The sequence below is a fragment of the Balaenoptera borealis genome (assembly GCF_965194805.1).
Source record: "Balaenoptera borealis genome assembly, chromosome: 15".
NCBI classification, from domain to species: Eukaryota; Metazoa; Chordata; class Mammalia; order Artiodactyla; family Balaenopteridae; genus Balaenoptera; species Balaenoptera borealis.
Genome location: NC_138871.1, coordinates 9,203,535 through 9,228,595, shown reverse-complemented (window position 1 = coordinate 9,228,595; position 25,061 = coordinate 9,203,535). Strand labels below are relative to the sequence as shown.

General features: G+C 44.4%; 1 protein-coding gene across 4 annotated transcripts; it reads right to left on the bottom strand.

The window, feature by feature from the left end:
• Positions 1 to 134: 134 nt before the first annotated feature.
• Positions 135 to 24,854, bottom strand: LMAN2L (lectin, mannose binding 2 like). 4 transcript variants are annotated; one of them, XM_082357124.1, is made up of 9 exons: positions 24,632 to 24,854; positions 23,301 to 23,419; positions 20,154 to 20,271; positions 19,259 to 19,341; positions 7,388 to 7,420; positions 6,140 to 6,301; positions 5,933 to 6,047; positions 1,943 to 2,062; positions 135 to 1,613 (listed from the first exon to the last, which is right to left on the bottom strand). In XM_082357124.1, exons 1-9 carry the CDS (start codon positions 24,816 to 24,818, stop codon positions 1,471 to 1,473), a joined length of 1,080 nt encoding a protein of 359 aa, XP_082213250.1. In that variant the 5' UTR covers positions 24,819 to 24,854; the 3' UTR covers positions 135 to 1,470. The 4 variants fall into 4 exon arrangements, with proteins under 4 accessions (XP_082213250.1, XP_082213252.1, XP_082213251.1 ...); XM_082357126.1 differs by lacking the exon at positions 24,632 to 24,854 and adding an exon at positions 23,509 to 24,595; XM_082357125.1 differs by lacking the exon at positions 7,388 to 7,420.
• Between the last annotated feature and the right edge of the window lie 207 nt (positions 24,855 to 25,061).

Sequence of the window (25,061 nt, the reverse complement as noted above, 5' to 3'; positions counted from 1 at the left end):
AGCCAGACAAGGTAACCCTCCTTTCCTTCAGGGCTGAGCAGCGGGCTTTCCCAACCCAGAAGGCGGGGCAAGAGTGGATGGCTTAAGGCTCAGCCAAACCCACCCGTAAAAGGAAGGCCACTCAGGAGTTCATGTTTGGTTTCCATCAGCCATGTTGAGACTTTCCCTCAGGCTACAGAGCACAGGGCTAGGAGAGCTCAGAGTCCAAGCCCTCCAGGGAGCCTCCGGCCTGTTAGCAATGGAATCACAGGGCAGACAGGTGAGCAGCACGTGACCCCGCATCATGTAAGGCAGTGGAATCAGGGCTGACCCACAGAGGAGGACACTCAGGCTCGGCTGCTCAAATGACAGTGAACTCTTCCAGGCACAGATGACGGGGGTCTACTGCTTCCAGATTTACAACAACCATTCCTTGTCCGTTAAGAAGGAGAAGCCAGGTTTCCTCTTTGGGGAGTATCCAAGCTCAGGCTATAAGAAGAAAGTTTCCTTACATTTTGAACACTCTAAGTAGGATTCCAAAAATTATGATGAACACAAAACATGCAGCTAAGCGGGCTCCAGAGTCCAGAAACATCTCCACGTGGTCAGATCATGTGACAGATGTTGCTTTTGGCGTCAAAACGTGGAGCAGTCAGTTTCACAGTTAGTCCCACTGCATCCGTGACGTCTCCCAAGCTTCTCTTGACCTGCACACCAGCTTTCAGCCAAACCTGGCTGAGGGCCTAAAGGGACCTAATTGCGAGGGTCATGAACACACCAACAGAACCAAGATCCACCCGCAGGAACAAAGGCTAGAGCAGTGAGCCCCAGCAGAATGCCCCCTCCCTACAGCCACCTAATGAGGGTCAGTGAAACTCAAGTTTGTTCTGCAGCCCCAGGCCCCAATAGAGAGGCAGCCAGGTGTCTTTTCCAGCTCAGGTTGCATCTGCAGAGGACAATGAATGGAGGGAGAGGAAGGCGAGGCAGGGAAGAAGTTTCCATCCAGATTTCCAAGGAAAGCTCCTCAGGTGGAGAGAGGCTTAGACAAAAAGCAAAAACCAGTGGATGGATGGCTGGAAGGTATGAGGAGTTATCAGTTTTCCAGTCTTTGCAGATTTAAGAATGAAGTACGAGGGTCCTCTGAGCCCAACAACAAGGCAGCCTGGGCTATGAAACTCTTTCCAGTGGTTTTGGCATCATGACAGCCTATGTTCTCTCCATCCCTCTTCGCTCACAAGTGGCAGGACTGTGGGGAAAGGCACATCACAGCAGCGTTGCCCGGAGGGGTGGGCTTCCTGATCCAGAGTTAGACATCCTCATAGGTGACCATGGGAACGCAGCGTCCCTGCACTCAAAGCTCCAGTGACAGAACCGAGTCCCTGACCAGCTGCTGGAGACGAGAGAAGACCCGCCTGGCTATGTGCTCAGGCCGGTGCCTGCTCCTCCCATACTCCTGGGTGACAGTCACAGAGGTCGTGGTCGCAGGAGGGCTCAGTAGAAGCGCTTTCGGCTCTGATCCTGCCATTTGTTGTAGAGTATGAGCCCAATGACAATGGCAAATACGGAAAACACCAAAGAGAAAAAGACGATGAGAAAGAGGGCCAGGCCACTCAGGGGCGGCAGCGGGGCTGTCACTAAGGAAGCAAGAGAGAAGCAAGTCAGAATGAGGGAGCCCGCCCAGTGGGAAGGACCAACCAACAAGCTATCAAGTCCCCATTTCTGGGAGCTAGAGCTCAGACTCTCCCTTTCCGGATGCCGCAATTTAAAACCTAAACAGCCCACAGTCTGCTCATCTGTAACACGGAGACAAGTGAGAAAGCAGGGGCAAGTGCTCCAAGTGCTTCGGAGAAGAACCCCGAAAAGAGGCAGCCCCGCCAGCTGTACTGCATGTCACCCCAGACCCCCACAGCCCTCAACCTCCTCACGGGCCATGGGGCCTTTCCCCAGGATCCCCCGTGCTCACTCTCGGGCAGTTTCATGTTGTCCACCGAGGGCAGGAACACATCTCGATGCAGCTTCTCCTCTTCTGGGGTTCTCTCCACCGTCAGCTCAAACAACTTCAGGGAAATGACGTCATGGTTGTCTAAAGAAAAAGAGAACAAGGATTACTCAAGCCACCCTGAAAAGAGTGTCTCGGTTCAAGCTTCTAATCCATAGCTAACAAACAGTGACCTGAAAAAAAATAACTGAAACTTCTGTTTCTCATCTAAAAATAAGGACAAAGAACAGGGAATATTCTACATTATCCTGTATTTATAGTTTTTATCAACAAGCATGCATTACCTATATAATTTTAAAATTTAGAGAGGGACTTCCCTGGCGGTCCAGTGGTAAAGAATCCGCCTTCCAATGCAGGGGATGCGAGTTCGATCCCTGGTCGGGAAACTACGATCCCACGTGCCTCGGGGCAACTAAGCCCACGCGCCTCAAGTAGAGAGCCGGCGTGCTGCAAACTACAGAGCCCACGTGCTCTGGAGCTGCGGGGCCACAGCTGCAGGGCTCACACGTCCTGGAGCCCGTGCACAACTAGAGAGAAAACCCGCACACCACAACTAGAGAGAGAGAAGCCCGCGCGCCACAACGAAAGATCCCGCATGCTGCGATGAAGATCCCACGAGCCACAACTAAGACCCGATGCAGCCATAATAAATAAATAAATAAATAAATAAATAAATATAAAAAAGGAAAGTCAATGTTATAAAAATAAATAAGTAAAAATAAAATAAAATTTAGAGATGATACAAGAACCCCCCATCACACGTAAAACCTTCTAGTGAAAGGAGACACAGCAGCCCCACAGCTTCCCTTTAACATGGACAACACACACAAGCAAGACAGGAGAGGGCCTCCCAGCAGCTGTTTAATGGGCCATGAGCAGGGCACAGCTATTGGCCTGGAACACACTTCCCTTCTGGACTGTGCCTAATTCCTTGCAGTAACTGTGGCCCTGAATCTCACTATTAATTACCAGAGAAGGATGAAGAAGTTAGAGACTCAATTTTTTCTCTCCTTTTTTTTTTTTTTTCCCTCTCCTTTTTTAAAGTAACATTATAAATTCAGACAGTCAAACATACTTGACGTGTCTCAATACACTGAAGTTGTATCTCTTACTGATGCTCAACCCAACCCAACGTTATCCAGTGGGAGCCTACTGAAGTTGGCTCCCAAGTCCTTTTACACAAACCCAGAAGTTTTTGGCATCTTCCTTGCTTTTCTAGAAGTTTTCAGCCTGTATTTCCTACCTTAGACCTGGCATTAGCCAAATCCCCAAGAAGCTCTTGTTCCTCTTGGCATTGGTATTCGTATAAAGAGACCACAAACATGAGTGCTAGGGGTGCTCATTGCTACTAGGTTGGTTATTGCAGACTGGATTTCTTGCCATCTCTATTATCAGGATGGCATTTACAGCTGCTTGGACTCTTAGAATCTTTAGCAGACCCCCAGGTAAAAAAACTGGATTTACCTTCAATTAGACAAAACGTTTTCTCTGCCAGGACTGAGATTAAACCATGGGACAGGATAAAGAGCCACAGTGATCCTCCTCACAATGGAGGGGCATCGAAGGCTGGGATGCTGTGATGTGTCCTTTCTCAGCATTTCCAATAATCCACAGCAAAACAAGTTAAGATGTTAACAAGAAAGGCCTTAATAGAAAGACGCAATTTGTATTTAGGGGTATCCTACAGGTGGAGAACATGGACGTACTAACCTAGGCATTATCACCAAGAACTTAGAACAAAGGACTCCTTAGGATAAACAAAAAATTATTCTCTTTGGCCATTTCCAACAGTTGGGAACAACTTCCCACTGACAAGTACAACAGGAGGTTAACTGAGCAGGTCCCAGAAGCCTGCAAGCTCAAAGGAAACTTGTGGACAGGGATACCTCTTTCAACTTGAGTCGCATAACAAGATTCCATAGCAAAGATCTCCAGCCTGTGCCTCCCTTTACCTGTGCCAAGGTAAGATGTCCCACAGCTCTGGCCTACCTGCACAGTATTTAGAACTAGCTGCCAAAACTAATCTCTTATAAGTGACAGAAAGCAGATCAATCATTGCCTGGAGGCAAGGTAAGGGAGGAATGCTGCAAAGGGGCACGAGAGAACTTTTCCCTGATGGAAACATTCTGTATCTTGACTGGGATGGTGGTTACATATATGTAAATATTTGTCAAAATTCTTCACACTATATACTTCTGTTATGTGGAAAGCATATCTCAATAAGGTTGATTTTTTTAAAAAAAATTAGTTGTCAGGATTTACAAAATCAGATTTCATTAAAAAAATCCAGATTTCCAGCGTCTCTTGAAAAACTAGAAGACATGGCCTCATTGAGCCCACATTTTCTATCGGCAACAATGGCTGAAACTGAGTGGATGCTGCCCATTTCAGATGGGTATTTGCCTTTCTTTCTTGCCAGAAGAAAGTTCTACTTCTTCCTAGCTTCATTCATAATACATTATATCAAAAGAACCAAAAGTTTAATTCTTTACCTCTTCTGAAAAGACGTTATGATTGATGCTAAAGCCAAGGGAGAGAATAAGCACATAAAAGAAGCTTCTCATCGGAAACAAGTAGGAAGAAAATCCAGAGGAGAGAGAACAGTAGAAGAGCCCGGTACTGCTAACGCCACATAAGTCAAGGAAGGCAGGGGTTTCAGAGTAATTGGTCAAACAAGCTGAAGAGAGGACAAACAGCAAGCACACAGAACAGCAAAGAAACAGAAGGAGCTTTTACAAAAATACTTCTGCTAAGAGCACGGCAGAGACACAGGCCTGAGTGCAGCATTTACCATGGTGGTAAATTTACAGAGGTGGATGTCTTGGAAACACAAGCATCTGCACATACAACACATTCAAAAGTCTGAGCACAAAGGAGAGTCTGGGGGTCGGAAGAGGGAGGACAGAGTCAAGGAAAAGCTTTGTTAAGAGAAAGGGAACTTTTCTCCACATCCTCTCCAGCATTTATTGTTTGTAGATTTTTTGATGATGGCCATTCTGACCAGTGTGGAAGCAACCTAAGTGTCCATCATCGGATGAATGGATAAAGAAGATGTGGCACATATATACAATGGAATATTACTCAGCCATAAAAAGAAATGAAATGGAGGTATTTGTAATGAGGTGGATGGAGTTAGAGTCTGTCATACAGAGTGAAGTAAGTCAGAAAGAGAAAAACAAATACAGTATGCTAACACATATATATGGAATCTAAGGGAAAAAAAAAAAAAGTCATGAAGAACCTAGTGGCAAGATGGGAATGAAGACACAGACCTACTAAAGAATGGACTTGAGGATATGGGGAGGGGGAGGGGTGAGATGTGACAGGGTGAGAGAGTGTCATGGACATATATACACTACCAAATGTAAAATAGATAGCTAGTGGGAAGCAGCCACATAGCACAGGGAGATCAGCTCGGTGCTTTGTGACCGCCTGGGGGGGTGGGATGGGGAGGGTGGGAGGGAGGGAGATGCGGGAGGGAGGAGATATGGGAACGTGTGTATATGTGTAGCTGATTCACTTTGTTATAAAGCAGAAACTAACACACCATTGTAAAGCAATTATACTTCAATAAAGATGTTTAAAAAAAAAAAAAAAAAAAGAGAAAGGGAACTAAGCACATTAGGTGAAAGGACAGGAACCTGACTATAAAAAGAGACACAAGAAATAGGAAAGCACAAAACTCAAAACACAGGCTGGAAGAGCTGGCTTGATGTAGAGGCAAACACTGCCTTCCATTAGCACCAAACATCTCCCGAAGACAACCGTGCTAGATAACCCCCGGCCTGGGCTTTTAAGGGATCTGGACATGAGAATGCAGGAAGATAAGCGCTCGCAGGGCACTTGTTTGCCAGAGCTCTGCCTGGCTGGCTCTCCCCTCTGAGAAGCCTCACCCGGGCTGCCTATCGAGATGTGACCTCAGTCAGGGCAAGTAAGGAGCGCACGTGTGAGTACCCGAGAGATCCCCAGTGATGGAGGAGGTGCCGAAGTAGTAGCCGCGGGGCAGGCGGACACCGGGCACCTCTATGCAGTCCCTCCACTCATGCTTGCCATCGATGTCCATCATTATCTAGAATAAAAAGAAGAGATAAATCAGGGCCAGGCCACAGAAGCGGGAGCGAGACAGCCCATATCGCCAACAGGTCCAGAACAGGGACTCACCGTCAAATGCCTCTTGACATAGCGAATCACAAGGAAGGTGTCATAATGGAGATTGCGGACAATGGCCGTACAGCCCCCCAGCTCTGTAGGCCGCCCGTCCCGCTCGTGATCATAGCTGAGGGAGCCATTGTTCACCATGGCTGAGATGTAGGGGAAAACCCGCTGGGAAAGCAGGGAAGGAAAAGCAGAGAACGGTGAGGAAGTACTCTTAGGAACACCTGTGCAAACAGCATCAGGAATTCTGCACATAAAGCTGAGCTCCTCACAGCAGAACAGACAACCACTCTGTCTCATCACTAGCAGCCCCCGAGAACCCACACTGAGATGGTCACTCGAGGGACATGGCCCAGAAGTGACTGACCTCTCTACCTGCCTTCAGGAATCCTCCTTGCACCCATCTGGGTGGGTCTGAAATGGCCCCTCTGACACTCTGGAGTCTGACTGGAGTCCTCCCAAAGATCGCCATTTGGCAGTTACAGTCTACCCAAGACTGTTGTTTTTCTTCGTGTGTGTGTGTGTGTGTGTGTGTGTGTGTGTAATTGCCATGTCAACTTCTTGAAGAGAAAAATCATTTATTATGCCTCTCTGCATGTGTCCACCTTAGCTCCATCCCTTCCCCCCCAGGGCAAGTATTTTGCACACAGAGGTATTCCGAAAATACCTGTTCAATCAGGGAAATCTTTCCATTCAGGATAGCACCTTTCAAATCCTAAAATTCTATAAGCATATGATGCTAAATGGATTAGGACTCAGAAAGGGCAGTGCCAGAACCAGGCTGCAAGGTGGTGTTCTCCAGCCACAGATGACTATTCTTAGTCAAAAGACCATCCAGCCCATTTAAGCTTCACCACACATAACTTCTCCCACTAATACTCAGGGCAAGGTTCTCCCACTGAAAGTTTCCCCATATGCCACCCATTTTCCCACCTACTTCAGAGGCCCTCTCTCTCCAATAGGCTCGTGGAGCAAATTCTTTCCTAGAAATGCTGAGCTAACCATTCCAGAACAAGCCCAGTGCTAAGGCAGTGCAGAGAGGCAGGGGGATGAAAGGACAGGAAACATGAGACATGCCACTTCTTTGGTGAATCCCTCATTGTCCTAAACAATCAACATGCAAGGTGAAGATGCAGTAGAAATCAGAGACTGGTGACTCCTGAGACAACAGCCACACGGATTCTAAACAGTAGCAAATGTTGGATGGACACATAGGGAGTACGGGATGGCCTTGGTGGGTCAAGAACTGAGTACCTGGACTCCGGGAGAATATCGCCTCTTCTGGGCCTGAGGGGGTCCAGCAGGTTATTATAAAAACAAAAGAGGGCACAGAAGACAGGAGACCAAGTCAGAAAGAAACAGCCATGGAAGAGCTATGACCCAGCTGTGGTGGATGAGCAAACCAATCTAAATCCCCAAACAGAATTTTAGGGTCTGTGGAAGGCATTTCGCAAGTCCTCATACCCCTCAAAATTACAGGCAAAACTATATGCACAGGTGTTTGTACACTTTCTAAGGAGAGGGTCTGCTGCTATCATGAGATTCTCAAAGGGGTCCACTAGGAAGACCCCTCTAACCCACATGGGGTCCTGAAACTCTCTGAAACTTTATAAAACACACAGTATCACACTCTCCAAGCAGGCCTCACATGTCTCTGACAGTCCAAAAGTCAGGCCATGAGTTGGTCTGTACCCAGACTACAGTATTTCTTTAGCAAGGGGAGAGACAGGAGTGATAAATAGGGCTAAATTCTTCCAAATTCAAGATGTCCTTTAGTGCCCAGGATCTCAGGATATAGCTCTTGCCCAGAAGACAAAAATCCCACCACTTGAGAGGCTATCAAATTAACTCTAATCCAAAGGGATCATTTACTCTGTAATTGAGCCTTATGGACATATATTTCCAGTTATTCTAGCCGACAACACGTGGGCAAGAAAAAGCTCTGTGGGAACGTTGCAGCAGGACAGACTTAGAAAAATCACAAGGTTCAAGCATGTTTAGCTTCGCTCCAGAAAACTGCTACAGTTCTAAGCTACTAGCAACAAGAGATACCTGTACAAGCTCAGCTCGGCCCTGCCCTACAGGAAGTGTGGGCAAAGGTGTAGAACCCAAAGCATTACTGCCCGCTAATACTTAGTGAGCACCTATTACGAGCCAGGCACAGTCCCAGATGCTAGGAGCTCAATGGCAAACAAGATAGGCAGACTGCTCTCTGCTCTCATGGAGCTGACATTAAAGTGGAGGGGACAAACAATAAGTAAGTAAATAAAACCATCTGAGACTGATAAATGCTATGATAAAAATAAAATAGGTAACACAATAGAGACTGATGAGGAAACATCTCTCTGAGGAGACAACATTTGAGCTGAGACCCAAGTAGTTAGAGGGACTCCACCAAAAACTCTGAGGGCACAAGAAGCATGAGGTTAGCATATTCAAGGACTGGAAGATGACAGGGGTGTCTTCAACCCAGCCAGTGAAGAAGGGGCTGGTGTGAGCTGAGGAGGCAGCCAGCTCACACCAGCCCCCTACAGGCCACAGCAAGGGTCTGGGTGAGCCTCAGAGCAGCTGCTCTTCTCTTGTGCCACTGGTGGCATATGTACAGGACTACAGAAAGGTATGAAATGAATCAGAGGATGATTAAACTGCTGGAAAACTACTCTTCTACAACTATCATTCAGGACAAGGGAATCCTGAGTATGTTATCAGCAGTTTACAGAGATGGGCTTCTGACAAGAAAGCCCGTAACTTCAGTGAACAATTAGGGAAAGAAGAGATTGAAAATGCCCTCGTGAGCTCTGATGATCCCAAGGCTTGCTTCATTTATCAACCCCAGCACCTGTGATCAGACGTTGAAGTTGTAACTTTCAAGGGAGTGCCTAGGACAGCGATCCTTAACCTAAGGGGGCCTTACTCTTCCCAAGGCTGGTGAAGCAGCCAATCATCCAGTATCAGCCAGAGGCAAGCTGGGCCTCAGGATGACCTGGGGGAGCTTTTCAAATGCACGTACACGTGGGTCCCGCAGTCAAAGAGCCTCACTCAGTAGGTCTAGAATGGGGCACGGGACTATGTATTTTTTAAGAGGCACCACAGACGACTGGGATGTGCAGCCAAAGTTAAGAAATACTGCCCTAGACAGAGTCCCACAGCTTTGGAGCTGGAATCTGTCTACTTCAGCAACTCCTGACTTGGCCTTCCACTTTACACCTCACATTAACGATGTCTTTAAATGTCATCTTAACTTCTATGCCCAGTCAGGAGTTCTTGAAGGGTTCCTTGGGTACCCACTCATTTGACACAGCAGCTAATTTTCTTTCCTTGGGAAGCAGCCTATATATAGCCAGAACCAAAGGCAGAAGAATCACCCTGACTCCGGCAAAGGTGGTAGTTTCATTCCTAATTTAAGAGTCATCAAAAATTAGGAACTCCCACCTATTGTCCAAATGGTTGATGTCGGAAAGGTGGGGAGATGTCTTCAACTTTTTGTACTACAAGGCCCTCCACACGGTATTGCACCTCCAGCATAACTTGATTGAAAAGAGACTCATGAACTTGTGGTTGTGTGGATCCTATGCTAAAATTCCACAGGTGCAAAGCACATAGGCTGCAAACCACTAGGTGTAAAAAAGAGCACACACGGTGCTCTGTAATCAGGGAGACCTGGGTTCTAAATGCAGTTACACCACTAACACCTGTGTAATCTCTCTGAGATTCTACTTCCTCACTGTAAGCAGGGAGAATAATACACAGCTCACAGGGTTAATTATGAAGATGAAATGAAATATGTAAAGCATTTAGTACAGTGTCTGGTATTCAGAAGGGAGTCAATAAATGTTCATTCAACCAATGACCAAATTAATGAATTTTTAGATATATTGTTCACAGGTGTTCATATATAGACACAAAGCCAAACATATGTCTTTCAGAGCAGTAATTCCCAGACCACTGGCTGTCATGGACCACTAAAATCTCTAAACATATTTTTGGGATTAATAGGTTTGCCTTTTCTTGCTTTTTTTTTTTTTTTTGCCTACTAAATATATTAAAATATAATAATGAATGACAGGACAACCATCTACAATAAACATCATTTTTGAAAAGAACATTTTAAAGCAAAAAAAGAAAGAACTATATAATCTTATAATAAATAATTAATAAAACATTTCGCATTTATGAAAAGTCACTTCACTGTTCCTATTCTTAAACCAGTGAAACTCTGTAACCAACCAATACGAGTCTATGAACCAGCATCTAGGAGCCACTCTCTTAAAGCAGGTTTACCAACCTAAACCCCAGTGCAGTTGAGGAAGCTGGCCAAGTTTGCTCCCTGGAACCTAGATGTGAAAAAAAGGAGGGTGGGAGGGGAGAGGGAGCGCACAGAGCCACACCGGCTACTGCCAAGATGTCGATAAAACGTCCCTGGGAATGTCACTTAGTAGTGTGAATATGAATAGCTAGCGTTTTTTGAGAGCTTACTCTGTGCCAGCCACTGTACTCAGTAATGTACACATATGCGTTAATTCCCACAACCCTAAGAGGTAGTACTGGTATCTGCATTTCACAGTTAAGAAAACTTGTTTAAGATAATGCAGGTATTAAGTAGTGAAAGCAGGGTTTGAAACCAGGTAGTCTGGCCTCAGAGCCCTGGCTCAATCATTGCCACACTGCTCTCAAGATCAATCAGTATGGAACAATGGTTGGTATATACTTAGCTACAACCAAAACCAGCAAACCAACAAACAAAAAACCAAAGTCTCTAATATACCCTGAAACACAAAGAAATACTGGAAAATGGCTCCAAATTAAAGGAAAGGAGAGATATGACAAGTGAATGCAACACAGGATCTGGGGTTTTCTTTTGCTATAAAAGACACAGTGGGGACAACTGGTGCAATCGAATAAGGTCAATAGATTAGATAAGAATATCGTTATCAATGTTAAGTTCCTGATTTTTATCACTGTGTTTTGGGAAAACAAGTGAAGAATTTAGGATTAAGTAAACATGATGAAGGCAATTTACTCTTAAGTAGTTCAGAAAAAAATATACACATATGCATGAGGTCAGACACACACACACACACACACACACACACACACACACACAGGCATGAGCACAGGCACAGACAAACATACACATATACACGTAAAAGAAAAGGACAAAGCCAATGTACTAAAACATTAACATTCTGGGAAATCTGGGTGAAGAGCATTCTGGAATTCTTTGTTGCATTCCTGTAAGTTATCTGTAAGTCTGAAATTATATCAAAATTTAAAAAATTTTAATGATTAATCTGAATCTAGTATTTACCACACTTTCAATTTTTCTATGTCTAAAAAATTTCTAAATTAAAAAAAGGTTTAAAAAAAACAGTATGTTAAATATGATGCAATGTTTTCATTTTTAAAAAGGTGTGTATAGTTCTGTTTTTGTTTTAGTCTTTTCTGATTTTTCTGTAATGAGCTTTTACATAAAAATAAGAATTAACAAAACAAATGCCTCTTCTACAGCACCTCCCTTCACACCTCCCTGTGACCTTCCCCTTGGCTCACCAACAGAACACACTCACTGCCACTTCCCAGACAGACACTTTTCAGACTTTCAAAACTTTCTAAGTCGCTGGTCCTACAGTAATCTTCATCCAACTAACCCTTTGTGCAGGAATCTGGAAAGAGGTGGCTGGTTAACTGAGCAATACCCATCCTACTTAGAATGGGTAACATCAGTGAGATTAAGCAGCATGAGAAGGCCCCTGCTCCATAAGCCCCCAAACTCCTACTAAACTAGACTAGCTGTGACTCTGTCTCCAAGTCTCAAAGCTCCTCAACTGGAGGATACGGAATAGTGCAGCCTCCAGGCCAGCTGACTGCCTGGAAGAGCTTCACATACGTGAACATTAATTATCATGAACTCTTAAACTCACAGAATGATTTTAATCCCATTTATCTTAGTTGTGATCCCCAACGAGAACAAACCCAAACCATGTAATGTGGGGACTTCAATAGAGTACTGTAAAATCAGGAAACCTTAAACTCGAGGTATGCCCCAAACACTGAAGTTCATAGCCCACCTACCCAGATTACAAGGGCCAAGATATAGAACACAGCCTAAGACGCAACACCTTAATCTCACTGCTAACCACCATTATGGTAGTATGTGAATACTTCTTGTTAACTCTATGGAATAGGAGATCTTGTCTATAGTTCTACTGTGGGGAACCCATGAATCTCCTGACATTGTATGTAAAATCCTATTGTATTCAAATCTACCAGAAAGCCATACATTTCTACTTCCCCTGAAAACTAGTTCTCATCAATGAAGCTCAGCCTCACTGCCTAATCACATCTGAGAGCTTGCTGGACCTAGATTCCAAAGGAGTGTCTCTTAGAAAACACTGCCTCACCAAGGACTGAGAAAAAAAAAAAAAAAACCTAAGTCACATCCAAGTAGTATAACAACAAGAGAATTTAAGAAGTTATGGAGTTCCTTTAATACTGTAAAAATTCTGTCCACCAACAATAAAGACACCAAAAGGGATTAGTGTCTTCATCAACATAAAGATTTGAGGGAATGTGCTTTTCAATTGGAATGGTGTATTATTGTTAATTTTCTTCCAGTTTCAAAAGAGGAAAAACAATCATCACATTAAAAAAATATGGGAAGCACCTCAAACTAGACTTCCAAGCTGGCCTGATCTGAGAAGAGCAGTGAGCTGCTCGCACCACTTTCCAACCAGCTGTTTCTGCCTCCAGGGGTGAGGCCCGAAGGTCTCACTGGGAAGAATGAGGGCCAAGGCTGCAAAGGGCTGCACTTCTGGGCTCTCATTCCAGGAAGGTCTCTTGCCACCATACTCTGATTTCAACTGAGAGAAGACATTCCTACTCCAAGACTGCTACTGAGTTCTCTGCAACTTTTCACCAACATCTGGGTTCTCCTGAGAAACGGATGACCATCAGCTGATGACTTCCTGGTGCCAAGAAAAGATGATCAGGTTGTGTTTTAATCAACATTGTAAAAAGTTAGCAATGCCAAGATGTAACTCACATACCACACAATTCACCTATTTAAAATCTATAATTCGGGGGCTTCCCTGGTGGCACAGCGGTTGACAGTCTGCCTGCCAATGCAGGGGACACGGGTTCAAGCCCTGGTCTGGGAGGATCCCACATGCCGCGGAGCAACTAGGCCCGTGAGCCACAACTACTGAGCCTGCGCGTCTGGAGCCTGTGCTCCGCAACAAGAGAGGCCACGATAGTGAGAGCCCCGCGCACCGCGATGAAAAGTGGCCCCCGCTTGCCGCAACTAGAGAAAGCCCTCGCACAGAAACGAAGACCCAACACAGCCAAAAATAAATAAATTAATTAATTTTTAAAAAATCTATAATCCAATGGGTTTTAGTATGTTCACAGGTAAGATTATGATAACCGCAATGAATTGTAGAACACTTTCATCACCCCCAAAAGAAACCCTGTGCACTCTCCCCACCCCAGTCCCCAACCCTCAGCACCTGGCAACCACTCATCTACTTTGTCTCTATAGATTTGCCTATTCTGAACGTTTTTTATATATGGGATTATACAATATGTGGTCTTTTGTGACTTGCTTCTTTTGCTTAGCATCTTTCCAAAGGTCATCCACATTGAAGCACGTATCAATGCTTCATTTCCTTTTAATGTTGAATGATATCCCATTGTATAGATATATTTTGTTTATCCATTCATCAGCTGATGGACATTTGAGTTGGATCCATTTTTGGCTATTATGAATAATGCTGCTATGAACATTCATGTAACTTTTTGTGTAGACATGTTTTTATTTCTCTTGGGTGTATATACCTAGGAGTGGAACTGCTGGATCATATAAACTCTACATTTAACCATTTGAAAAACTATGGAATAGTTTTCCAAAACAACTGTACCATTTTCCATCCCCACCAGCAGTGTATGAAGGTTCCAATTACTCCACATCTTTACCAAACTTGTTATCATTTGTTTTTTTTATTTTAGACAGACAAGTGGATATAAAGTGGCATCTCACTGTGGTCTTTTTTTTCTCACTGTGGTTTTGATTTGTATGCCCCTAATAGCTAATGACGTTCAGCATCTTTTCATGTGTTTATTGGCCATTTATATCTCTTCTTTGGGAAGTATCTATTCAAATCCTTTGGTCATTTTTCATTTGGGCCGTCTTTTTAATTACTGAGTTGTACCTAGAATATATAAGGAACTATTACAAGTCCCTTATCGGATATACAATTCACATTTATTTTCTCCTATTCCATGGGTTGTCTTTTCACTTTCTTGATAGTGTCCTTCAAAGTATAAAACTTCTTAATTTTGGTGATTCACGTTTAGTTTTTGATCCACTTTGGGTTAACATTTGTGTATGGTGTGAGGTAGGGAAACACTTCATTATGCTGCCTATGGATATCCAGTTGTCTCAGCACCATCTGGTGAAAAGATGATTCTTTCCTTATTGAATGGACTTGGCACCTTTATCAAAAATCACTTGTTCTTAATTGTGAGGATTTATGTGTGGATTTTCAATTCTATTCCATTGACCTATATGTCTATCCTTACGCCAGTACCACACTGTCTTTATTACTGTAGCTTTATAGTAAGTTTTAAATACAGGATGTGTGAGTCCTCCAACTTTGCTCCTCTTTAATCAAGAGGAGGCTATTCTGGTTCTCTTGAATTTCAATACTGATTGTAGAATCAGCTTGTCAATTTCTGCAAAGAAGCCAGCTAGGCTTTTGAAAGATAGGGATTCCCTCAAATCTGTAGATCAATGTGGGGAGTATCACCATCTTAATGATACAAAATTTTCCAATGCATGACATGGGATGTCTTTCCACTGACTTAGCTCTTTTTCAGTTTCTTTCAACAATACTCTATAGTTTTCAGAGTATAAGTTTTTCGGTTAAATTTATTTCTAAGTATTTTATTCTTTTTGACGATAGTTAATGGAATTGTTTTCTTACTTTCATTTTCTGATTGTTCAATGAAAGCATACAACACACAATAGATTTTTGTATGTTGATGTTATATCCCATAACCTTGCTGAATTCATTAGTTTTAATAGCTTTTTGTGAATTCATTAGGATTTTCTATAGATAAGATCACATCATCTACAAAGAGAAATCGTTACTTCTTCCTTCCCAATCTGGACTAGCTGCCCTGACTAGAACCTCCAGTACAATGTTGAATAGAAGAGGCAAGAGCAGATAGTCTTGCCTTATTCCTGATCTTAGGGGAAAAGGATTCAGTCTTTCACAATTAAGTATGATGTTAGCTGTAGGGTTTTCATAGATGCCCTTTCTCAGGTTAAGGAAGTTCCCTTCTATTACTAATTTGTTGAGTATTTTTATTATCATAAAAAGGTATTTAATTTTGTCAAATACTCTTTCTACATCTATTTATATGATTATATGGTTTTTGTCCTTTATTCTATTAATATGGTCTATCATATTAATGCTCAGATATTAAACCAATTGTGAATTCCTAGCATAAATACAGTGTATTTATACATGGTGTATACTCCTTTTTATATGTTGCTAGATTTGGTTTACTAGTATTTTGTTGATGACTTTTACATCTATACTCACAAGAGATATTAGTGTGTACTTTCCATTTCTTGTGATGTCTTTATCCAGCTTTGGTATCAGGATAATATTGCCCTCAAAGAATGAACTGGTTAGCATCTGCTCCTTTGATTTTTCACATGGGTTTGAGAACTGGTATTAATTCTACCTTATGTTTGGTAGAATTTACCAGTGAGGCCATCTGGGCCTGAGCTTTCCTTTGTGAGTCACTTTTTAATTACCAATTCAATCTATCCAGATTTTCTATTTCTTCAACCATCATTTTAACAGCCATTTATGGCCTGACAATCTCACTGTGGCACAGGTGGTACCCTGTTCTTCAAATACTAAAGCTCTTGACTTACCTAAACAACAATTCTTATATTGCTCATGGGGGAACAGAGGTTATGTGATTTTGAACAACATGTCCTGATTTCAGGGAGCCAAGCCTAAACACAACTTAAATCCTAAACTCCCTCACCCTCTTCTCAGATGCATTAATGTTGCTAGTATTTTCCCAATATTTCCTCATAAATAAATGTGGTAGACAGTGAACAGAGCAACGAGGTCAAGGGCACTCTGGTGACAAGGAAACAAGAAACCAGAGAGACAATTTTACCACTGCCTTGAGCGAGCTGCTGAATTGCTCCACAGCCCGTCCTGCCTGCTCCTTCTCCTCCTCGTCCAGCACACCTTCAACACACAACGTTTCCAAATTTTCAAAAGGTACTATATTTGTCACCCTCTCCTTATGAGCTCAAAATAATAAAGCAAAATAAAGAGATTGCAGTCTCTGGAGTCAAACCCACTACCTGGGTGTCACTGATGAGTTTTTTTTTAACCTTTCTGTACTTCAGTTTCTTACCCATAATGTAGGGATAATAATAATATCTACCCCAAGGGGTTGTTAGGATAAATAGGTAAGACATGTAAAAGCACTTAAAACAATGCCTGGCACCTTCAAGTATGATGTCAAAGAAAACCATGCCGCTAACAAAACACATTTGACTTCACCCTCTGAGACAGTACCAGGTCGTTGGGATGTAGAGAGGAGTACACTTTCTCCACTCTCTGCACTGAGCATAAGCTCTGAGAACTGAAATTGCAGAGGAGATCACTCCAAGAATGAATACCTCCGTTCTCAAGGAAATCATCCTGGCATAAGGAAAAAACGGATGGGAGGTGGCAGAGCACCATAATTAAAAGTGCAGCCTGTGGAATCAGGTGGACCAGTGTTCAAAATCTGGCTCCACCTTATATTGGCTGTCACCTTAGACAAGACACTTCTCCAGTCTTCTGTTTATGCATTGGTAAAATGGGAAAAATAATACTGACTATAAGGAGATTTGATGAGGATCAAAATAATAACTGTAAAGTATCTGGCACATAACAGCCACTAAAAAACAGAAACTGCTTTTATTCGATTTTTTTAAATTTAGTTTTAATAAATACATTTGTTTAATAAATAATAAGGAAACAATGACCTGACGTTGATCCAGGGGTTCTTCATCCTGGTTATGTATGGGACTGTCACCTGGAGATCTTTGAAAAAGTAAGGTTGCCCAGATTGCACCTAAGACAAACAGCATCAGGCTCTCTGAGCTCGGGGCCTGGACATCAATAGTTTTAAATGCTCTCCAGGTAATTCCAAGTGCAGCTGGGAGTAAGGCAGAAAAGAAGTCCCGATTTTTACCATCTGAAACTAATTTTTTTGATTAACATCTACTCTCCTTACAAAATGAGGCCCATCAGATCTGCCCTCTCAACCAGAATTACTCCTATCTGATGGAGAAATGGAAGCTAAAAGAGTTTGAACAATTTATTTCTGGGAGAAACAGGGAGCCACGTTTAAAACTCTAGTCAAGCCCTGAAGCCCACACCTCTTATTCAGATGTATTTCTAACTACCACCACTATTTCTTCAGCGGGACTGCAAACCTTCTCATGACATTCCCCTCACTAAAATCCTTTAATGCACTTACCCCCTTAAAATACTTAGAAACCCAGACTCCCCAACAGACACACCACCCTTCAGAACCCGCCCCACAATGTGCACGGTGAGGACGAGTCACCGACATTCAGGTTGCTCTGCTGCCGGTCTAAAGAGACAAGCCACCAACCACCCAAGGAGACGCTGCTCAATCTCACGGGCCAGTTAACTTGCTCAAGAGGGAAGAGTGTTAGCAGCAAAGAATGCAATGTGAATGGCAGCCCTGGAACATGGCGAGACCGAGGGCCCTGTTTTTCTTTCTACCCTCATCTCTCTCTGACCCCCCTTTTTCCCCTCACATCCACTTTCCCTTCTCTAACTTTATCACCTTAACACATGGCTTTTCCCTCTGCACTGGTTCCTAATTCTGCAGATTTCAACGTCAATGTCACTTCCTGGAAGAAGTCTTTCCCAACCACTGTCCCCACCACCACCGTCCCACCCCAGGTTAGATGCTCCTGCTGGGTCTTCCTATAGCCCCCCCGGAGCACCCCCATCAGCACCCTCACTACTACATCAGCACCCCTGCTCCTAAGTGCAAGGACTGTGCTGGTCTCGCTAATTCCCAGGGCCTGGCACCTTGAAAGTGCTTGAGGTCTGATGGACAGAAGAAGAGCCCAGAAGCAACGTGGAGAAGCAAGTCTATAAGTGACCCACAACAAAGGTTCCTCTCCTAACTCAGGTCTCACTTTCCACTTCCTCTAAGCAGAACTCTGTGGGGAATGTGAAAAACTGTTGAATCTGGGTGTTGTATATACAATGATCTGTTCATCCAATTTTTTTACAAGTTTGAAATTTTTCATAAGGAACTTTTGGGGAAAAAAGTAAAGTAAGTTCTGCCTCCATTCCTAATCCTGCCTTTCTTGCTAAGTATTATTTAGCAACAGGATACCCAGCAACAACGTGTCCTAATCATCTTCCCACCATCTGCTCTCAGGGCCATTAGGCACAGAGCGAGCACAGACCTGTTGCTAGTGTAAGACAGTACTTAAGAACACTCAGGGTCAGCTAACAAAAAGAAGCTTCTGCCAACAGCCAGATACTGGGTTTCAACAAAATGCTGAGATTTCATCAATTTCTTTTTACAGCCTTTCCTAGAGGAGAGGAGACTTGCTGTGCAGTCCTCTGAGAAGAGGAAGAAGAAAAGGATGCTGGCAAGGGGGAGCAGCTGCAGAAGAGAGCTCAGCAGTGATACAGGACGTCAGGGGAGTGGAGGTACCTAAATTCAGCTTGCTCTGTGCTGGCCTAGGAGCCACAGCACCAACCAGCCACGCATGCTCAAGCCTAGGGGCTCCCAACGTGCACAAGACAGCACACTGTTAACACTAAAGAAAAAGCCCCCATTCGTGAGAGCCATTCCCAAGACTGTGCACCATAAACAGCTCTATCTAGAAAAAACCCTGACATAGACATTAACTCTTGAAGTTCAGCAAGTGAAGAAAATAGAACCGAACCCCTCACTTTCTTTCCCCTCTGTTTCCTCTTGAACAACATTCCTAAGGCAAAGGGCTGTGACGTCAGGGCAGCTGACCTAAGCTCTGACACTTGCCATTACCTCTTGCTGCTTCTCCTCATTGGGATACGTGTCTACAAATACTCCCAGCCCCACAAATTTGTCCATGTTTCCAAACACAGGCCCTAGAGAGAGAGAACAGATGATGAACAGTGAAATAAAGCCAAGAGTTGATAAAGGAATAATACATCACTATGATAGAGGAAAAAGTGAAATTCAAAAGACTCCCCAGCCTCTCCTTAAGATGAGGAAACAGCTGTAAAAGCACCCAGTGAAGGGCACGGCCTGTAACAAGCACCCAGTAAGCACCTGCAGTTGTTTGTCATTAAAGGCGGGGAAAGAGAGAAGGCCAGCGCCACCCTGTTTAGCACCCCAGTTGCTCCCTGATCCAAACTGGTTGCTAAGGCACCCCTAAAGAATTCTGCTTCACAAACACTTGGTGACGACTACACCCCTGAGAGAACTGAATTCCCAAGTTTCCACTTCTTGTTGCAGAAGAGATCAGGTCAAATCAGGCTGAGTTTTGCCATAACTTGGAGCAGTGGCTCCCGCACAACAAGGAAAAATAGATAACTCTTCCCCTTTCTGCTGACTCAGGAGTTCTGAGATCGGTCACTATGCATGCCCAGAAGAAACCAGCGTGCCCAATGTCAGAGTTCGGGACAGGCAGTGCTTTCCTCCGGCCAACGGGCCAGGAGGTTTCAAAGGGAAAGCGGAAGTTACCAATTAGCAAGAAATCACCCCAGGATGAGTCAAGTTCAGCTGCTTTTAGGACTCAGACCCCATTCTAGAGACTAGACAGGCCAGTCTTTATCTACAGACGTCAAGGGAGAGGGAAAACCGCTGGCACTGTGGAGACGCGCCCTTCTCAAAAAGAGGGCACACAAAAAAGCAGGTCTGTCACACACCCCACAAGAGCAACCCAGGGTCCCAGTACCTGGCTGCATCCGATCCTTCGTGTACCAGATCGCCAAGCCATCCCCGTGCAGGTTCTTCTTCCCTTGTCCGTGGATTTTGAAGTGCACCTGCAACTCCCAGTCTCTCAGGAAACATGGCTAAAGTGAATAAGACCCTAGAATCAATGAGGAACATGAAACGCGAAGCCCTCAGGCCCTCATGCACAGTCTACAGACTCGGAAAACACAAACGCAGGTGACGTGAGGCTAAGGGGTAAAACCGAGATCTAAGACTTCCTAAGTGTTTGTGTGGTAAAATTAAACAGATTGAGCCATTCAACTGTATATGATATTTAATATGAAAAGTGAATAAACCTCCCCATTATCTTCACCATCTCCCAACAGAAACAGGATAGCACTCCAAAGTTGGAAAAGACAAGAGAACTTCGTGTTAGAGCACTGTGATTCTACATCCACCCAGCAAAGGATCTCAGCCTACAGAGCAGAGGTGGCTGATTAATTAACACTCATCTGCAACTTAAGATCACCCCTCTGACAGAAAGACTCTAAAAAGCTTGGATTTCAAAAAGGGTCAAAGCCCCATTCATTACAAAAGAAAAAGATAAGCTAAGTCATTCCGCAAAGGTCTCCAGGAATAATTAGCAGATGCTATAAACAACTCTAATTGGCTAGACTTGGCCCTATGCCAAGCTGAGGGGCACCCCAGAGTTCCCTTGAGAAGGGGTAAGCTATGCCCCCACCAACCTCAAGCCCACGGCCAAGGAGCACAAATGCACCAAAGGAGAACACCACCACCCCCAGCACAGGGACAGCCTCTGGTGGAAAAACATTTAAGGAGGTGGTTACCAAACAGACTCTTGTTTTTCTTCTTTTGAATTGTGTATCAAAACCTTGTAAAAATGGAGAAGCAGGTAAGTGGATGGTTAAGTGTTCTAAATAGTTGAAAACTTTCAACCACTTTCAACCCACTTTCAAACCAGAGTGGGTATTTGTTTTGCAGAGGCTCCTGGTTAAAGTTCACCATGAAGAAAGAAGGGAAGGAAGAGCAGATAGACCAGTGGGGTTCAGCCAAAGGCCCTCCAAATAGATTGTTCTGGGGAATTCCCTGGCGGTCCAGTGGTTAGGGCTCTGCACTTTTGCTGCCGAGGGCCCGGGTTCAATCCCTGGTCAGGGAACCAAGATCCCACAAGCCTCGCGGCGTGGCCAAAAAAAAAAAAAAGATTGTTCTGGCTCTTGAGCAACATACTGCTAGATTATTTTCAGTTTTCATTTTTAATTTCTGGGAAATCTTCCAAAAGTGTTAGTATTAGGAGTACGTAGTCAAAAATAAAAGGGGTGTGGATACTCCTGAGTTCACCAAACAACCCTGAAATCTCCAATAGCTTTCCCTCCTCTGATGAGCCCAATCCCTGTGTTGTCATTCGGGGTTCTCCTCCTTCTGCTATTTCATTTAGATTTCACAGCAAGAGTGAAATTCAGTGGCAGGAAGCTGCCCCATAGCCAATGGGTAGGTATGATGCCCCTGGGAAGAGGGTAGGGCCACAGAAGTTCACACTGAGCCAAGAGGTGCCTGCCATTTATCCTTGGCCTTGTGTAGCGCAATGCTACACAGTTTTGCTCAGGGCTATGTCTAACAGTGGGTCTCAAACTTTGCTGCATATTAGATTCACCTAGGGAGCTTTTAAAAATCCCAGTGTCTAAGCTGCACCCCATTCCAATTATTTCAGAATCTCTGGGGGTGGGACCCAGCCACCAACTCCAGTGGACAGCCAAATTTGAGAACTGCTCAAACAAATCCATCCTACTCAAATAACTCAGAAACAATGCCAAAGCTCATTCTGAGAGTCAAATACCAAAAATACAGGTATCAGAGAATCTGAAAAAGGGCAAGATAACTAGATCCTACACTAGAATCACTGCTACATAAAAGGGTTACGTAGAGACAGCTAGCAAGACAGCAGCAAAGTCTTGGACACAATCATTTATAATCCATAGACCTGTATCAGTGAAACTTGTAACAGAGGTGTAACAAACAACAGCACATTTCTGTAACCATTTTAACTTTCCAAAGCTTTTTCATGTCTATTGCCTTATTTTATTCTCACAATAACCCTGGTGGGCAAGTAGAACAGATATTATGAAGCTCATTTAACAGCTGGAGAAACTGCAAACTGAGAGAGGATAAATAACTGCCAGGGCTCACAGTGGGTCTGTGATACAGCTAGACTGAGAACCCAAGTCTTTCAACTGCCAGCCCTTCACCTCTTCTACCAGAACACAATGCCCTGCATTCTGTCCAAGACCGAGTTCAGCACTGCAATCTGGGATAAGGGGCCAGCTTGTGCAAACAGCTCCACGCAGAAACTTCTCATCCCGCTGCTCCTTTAGAATTCTCTGCCACACAAAATGAACAGGGGAAATAAATCGTTTCCTTTTCTGAGATTCACTTGTCTACAACTAATGATAAAAGCCATGTACAAGTAAGTTCTTAGCTTCTGCGAACCCATGAGAAAGTGTTAAAGGATGCCAAGGTCACTCCTAAAAGTGGTCATAAAAGATTTAGAAAGAGCCCTGGAAACCGAAAAGAAAGCATCATCTTACACTTGTACAAAATCACAGTGCAGCCACACCAGGAATACTGCATTCACTTCTTGCCGCCATACCTCAAGGAAGACAATGTAGCTAGAAAAGGCCCAGAGAAGAAGGACAAATAAAATGACCAAGGGCTCAAAGTGGCTTTTACACGAAAATAAAATTTAAAATTCGACTCAAAGGGAAATAACAAGGGGGGGGGGGTGTTACTGGGATGAAGCTTGAGATAAATTTAAAAGAGCAGTCTTCTATTTCATAAAGCAAAGTAATTAAACATGAGTTAACTTATTAACCTCCAAAATAACACTATCATGTCAATCAGGAATTAAAGACTGCTATTTTTCTATTTTCAGAAAATAGAATCAAAATTGATTATTTGTTATACTTAGGGCAACAGAGCACCTCCCTGAATATCTGATTTCATTATGAAGGTCATGATAATCTCTGAAATGAAAATCCTTGATAGCCACAGAAGACAGAATAGTGGGATAGACAGTGAAATTAAGTCAGTATGCCACTGGTGAACTTTTTAGTACTTTCTGGGTCAGCAACACAGGAGGGAGAAAGATTCTTACCACCCGGTTCCACAGGGCACCCTGTTTACTTTGCATATCTGGGGTAAGGCGGATATACTGGGTCATCACCATGGCGTTGCCCATCAGATTCCACAGGGAGGAACTGCTTGTGCCTACACCTACGGAGAGGAAGTAGATCAGTTCATTCTCTTCAACACCAACCCGTTCGGAAAGCCACCATGGACCCTCCGAAAGCTGGTGTCATCACCTTTTTTTCCCCTTTCATGTCACTCAATCTCCCGTCTTCTGTCACTCATTACATCTCAACTCCTTACCATCTTTACAGTTTCCTTTCACAAAGACTTTCTCAGGTGAAGACCCCAGAGCACATCAGAGCTGTCACTTTAGCCATGCCACAGTAGCCATAGCTCAGATCCATTCTTCCCCATTTTGTATGTGAGTAAATTTTAGCACCATGAAATAAAAAAATTTCCCCAGTTATACCAAAAGAGCTTGACCCTTTGGGGCTCTGGGGCTTAATCACATTCTTTCTTTGAACAATCCAAGCGTGAAGCTACTTTTCCCCTTACCTCAGACTATCAGCCCCTTGAGAGTGAGAACTTTGTGTCTGTATAACCCACAGTATTAGCAACGAGAAGGCACTGGATGCATCTGCTAAGTAAATAATCACCCTTAGCAGCAGTGTATATACTCTTGCACTTTGTGATTCTGTTTGTTTGCTGTTCCCATATCCTCCAGTGGGGAAACAGACTTGTGTTAATTAAGCCATCTACACTGATTTGGTCTTCTTTGTAGCTAACCATGTAAATTTTCTGGTTGATAAGCTGTGCCTAGTGGCCTACGAACACTACACAGAGCAAAGCTAACCAGCCTCTTTCATCAATAGGGCTCCTGGACTGGAGAAGAACAGGTGTCTTAACTGACAGCAGAATTTTATCTTCTCAGTCCGGCCAAGTTCTACCCTAGCTCTGCCGCCTGCTTTATTTCTAGCACATCCACAGCTCCATCCGGAGCCCGGCTCACTGCTAGTGGCCCTCAATCACTCCCATCGGTCGCAGTTCTCTCCCCTTCCCACATTCCTCCTGTCCAACTCTAAGCTCCCCTTCCTCCAGGCCCGGCGCTAGTGGCATCCGAGAGCCCGCTTCGACCTGCTGGAAACTTCCAGGGCTAACTCCGGGGTGGGAGGAGGGTAAACGGGCCCCTGCCCTTCGTACCCGTGGCTCCCAAACACAGCGAGAGCCCCCGGTGCCCCCACCCACAGCCGGCAGCATCCTGGGGGCCATGAAGCCCTTCACCGCCCCCGCCTCTACGGACAAGCTCAGGTCCCGAAGCTCTCCCCATGCACGACCACCTCGCCCCCGGCGCCTCACCCTGGTAGGGCTTCGATAGCGAGTGCTCCCGTTTCAAGTACTCGAACGTTTGACCCGCCCTGACTTGCCGTGGCCCCTGCCCAGACCCCAACAAAAGGAGAAGGAGCAACATCCTGGACCCATCCCGAGCCGACAAACGCCGCCGCCACCGCTGCCACCACCCAGAGGGTTCCAAGGCCACCGCCATCTTTCCCACTGCCTTCCCTTCATCGAAAGCCCGCCCCGTCCTCCAAGCCATTGGCCCATGGAACCACCTGCTTCACGTCCTATTGGCTCTCGTCGAGTCCCCGCCCCCGCAGGTGAGCATTTCACCGATTGGCTGGCTTGAGCACCAGTTTGCCTTGCCAACTCAGGAAAGGGGCGTGGCCGAATGCCTGGATTCCCTTGTTTGCATTTGTCCTGAGTGCCACTAGGCCTGCTGGGATACGTA

Bases quoted from the DNA above. Each gene is read 5' to 3' on its own strand.
- LMAN2L (XM_082357124.1), bottom strand. From the start codon at position 24,818: ATGGCGGTGGCCTTGGAACCCTCTGGGTGGTGGCAGCGGTGGCGGCGG. The intron at 23,420-24,631 runs GTGAGGCGCCGG...TCCTCTCCGTAG, and splicing joins GCTATCGAAGCCCTACCAGG to GTGTAGGCACAAGCAGTTCC. The intron at 6,048-6,139 runs GTGAGTCCCTGT...TTTTTATTCTAG, and splicing joins ATGTCAAGAGGCATTTGACG to ATAATGATGGACATCGATGG.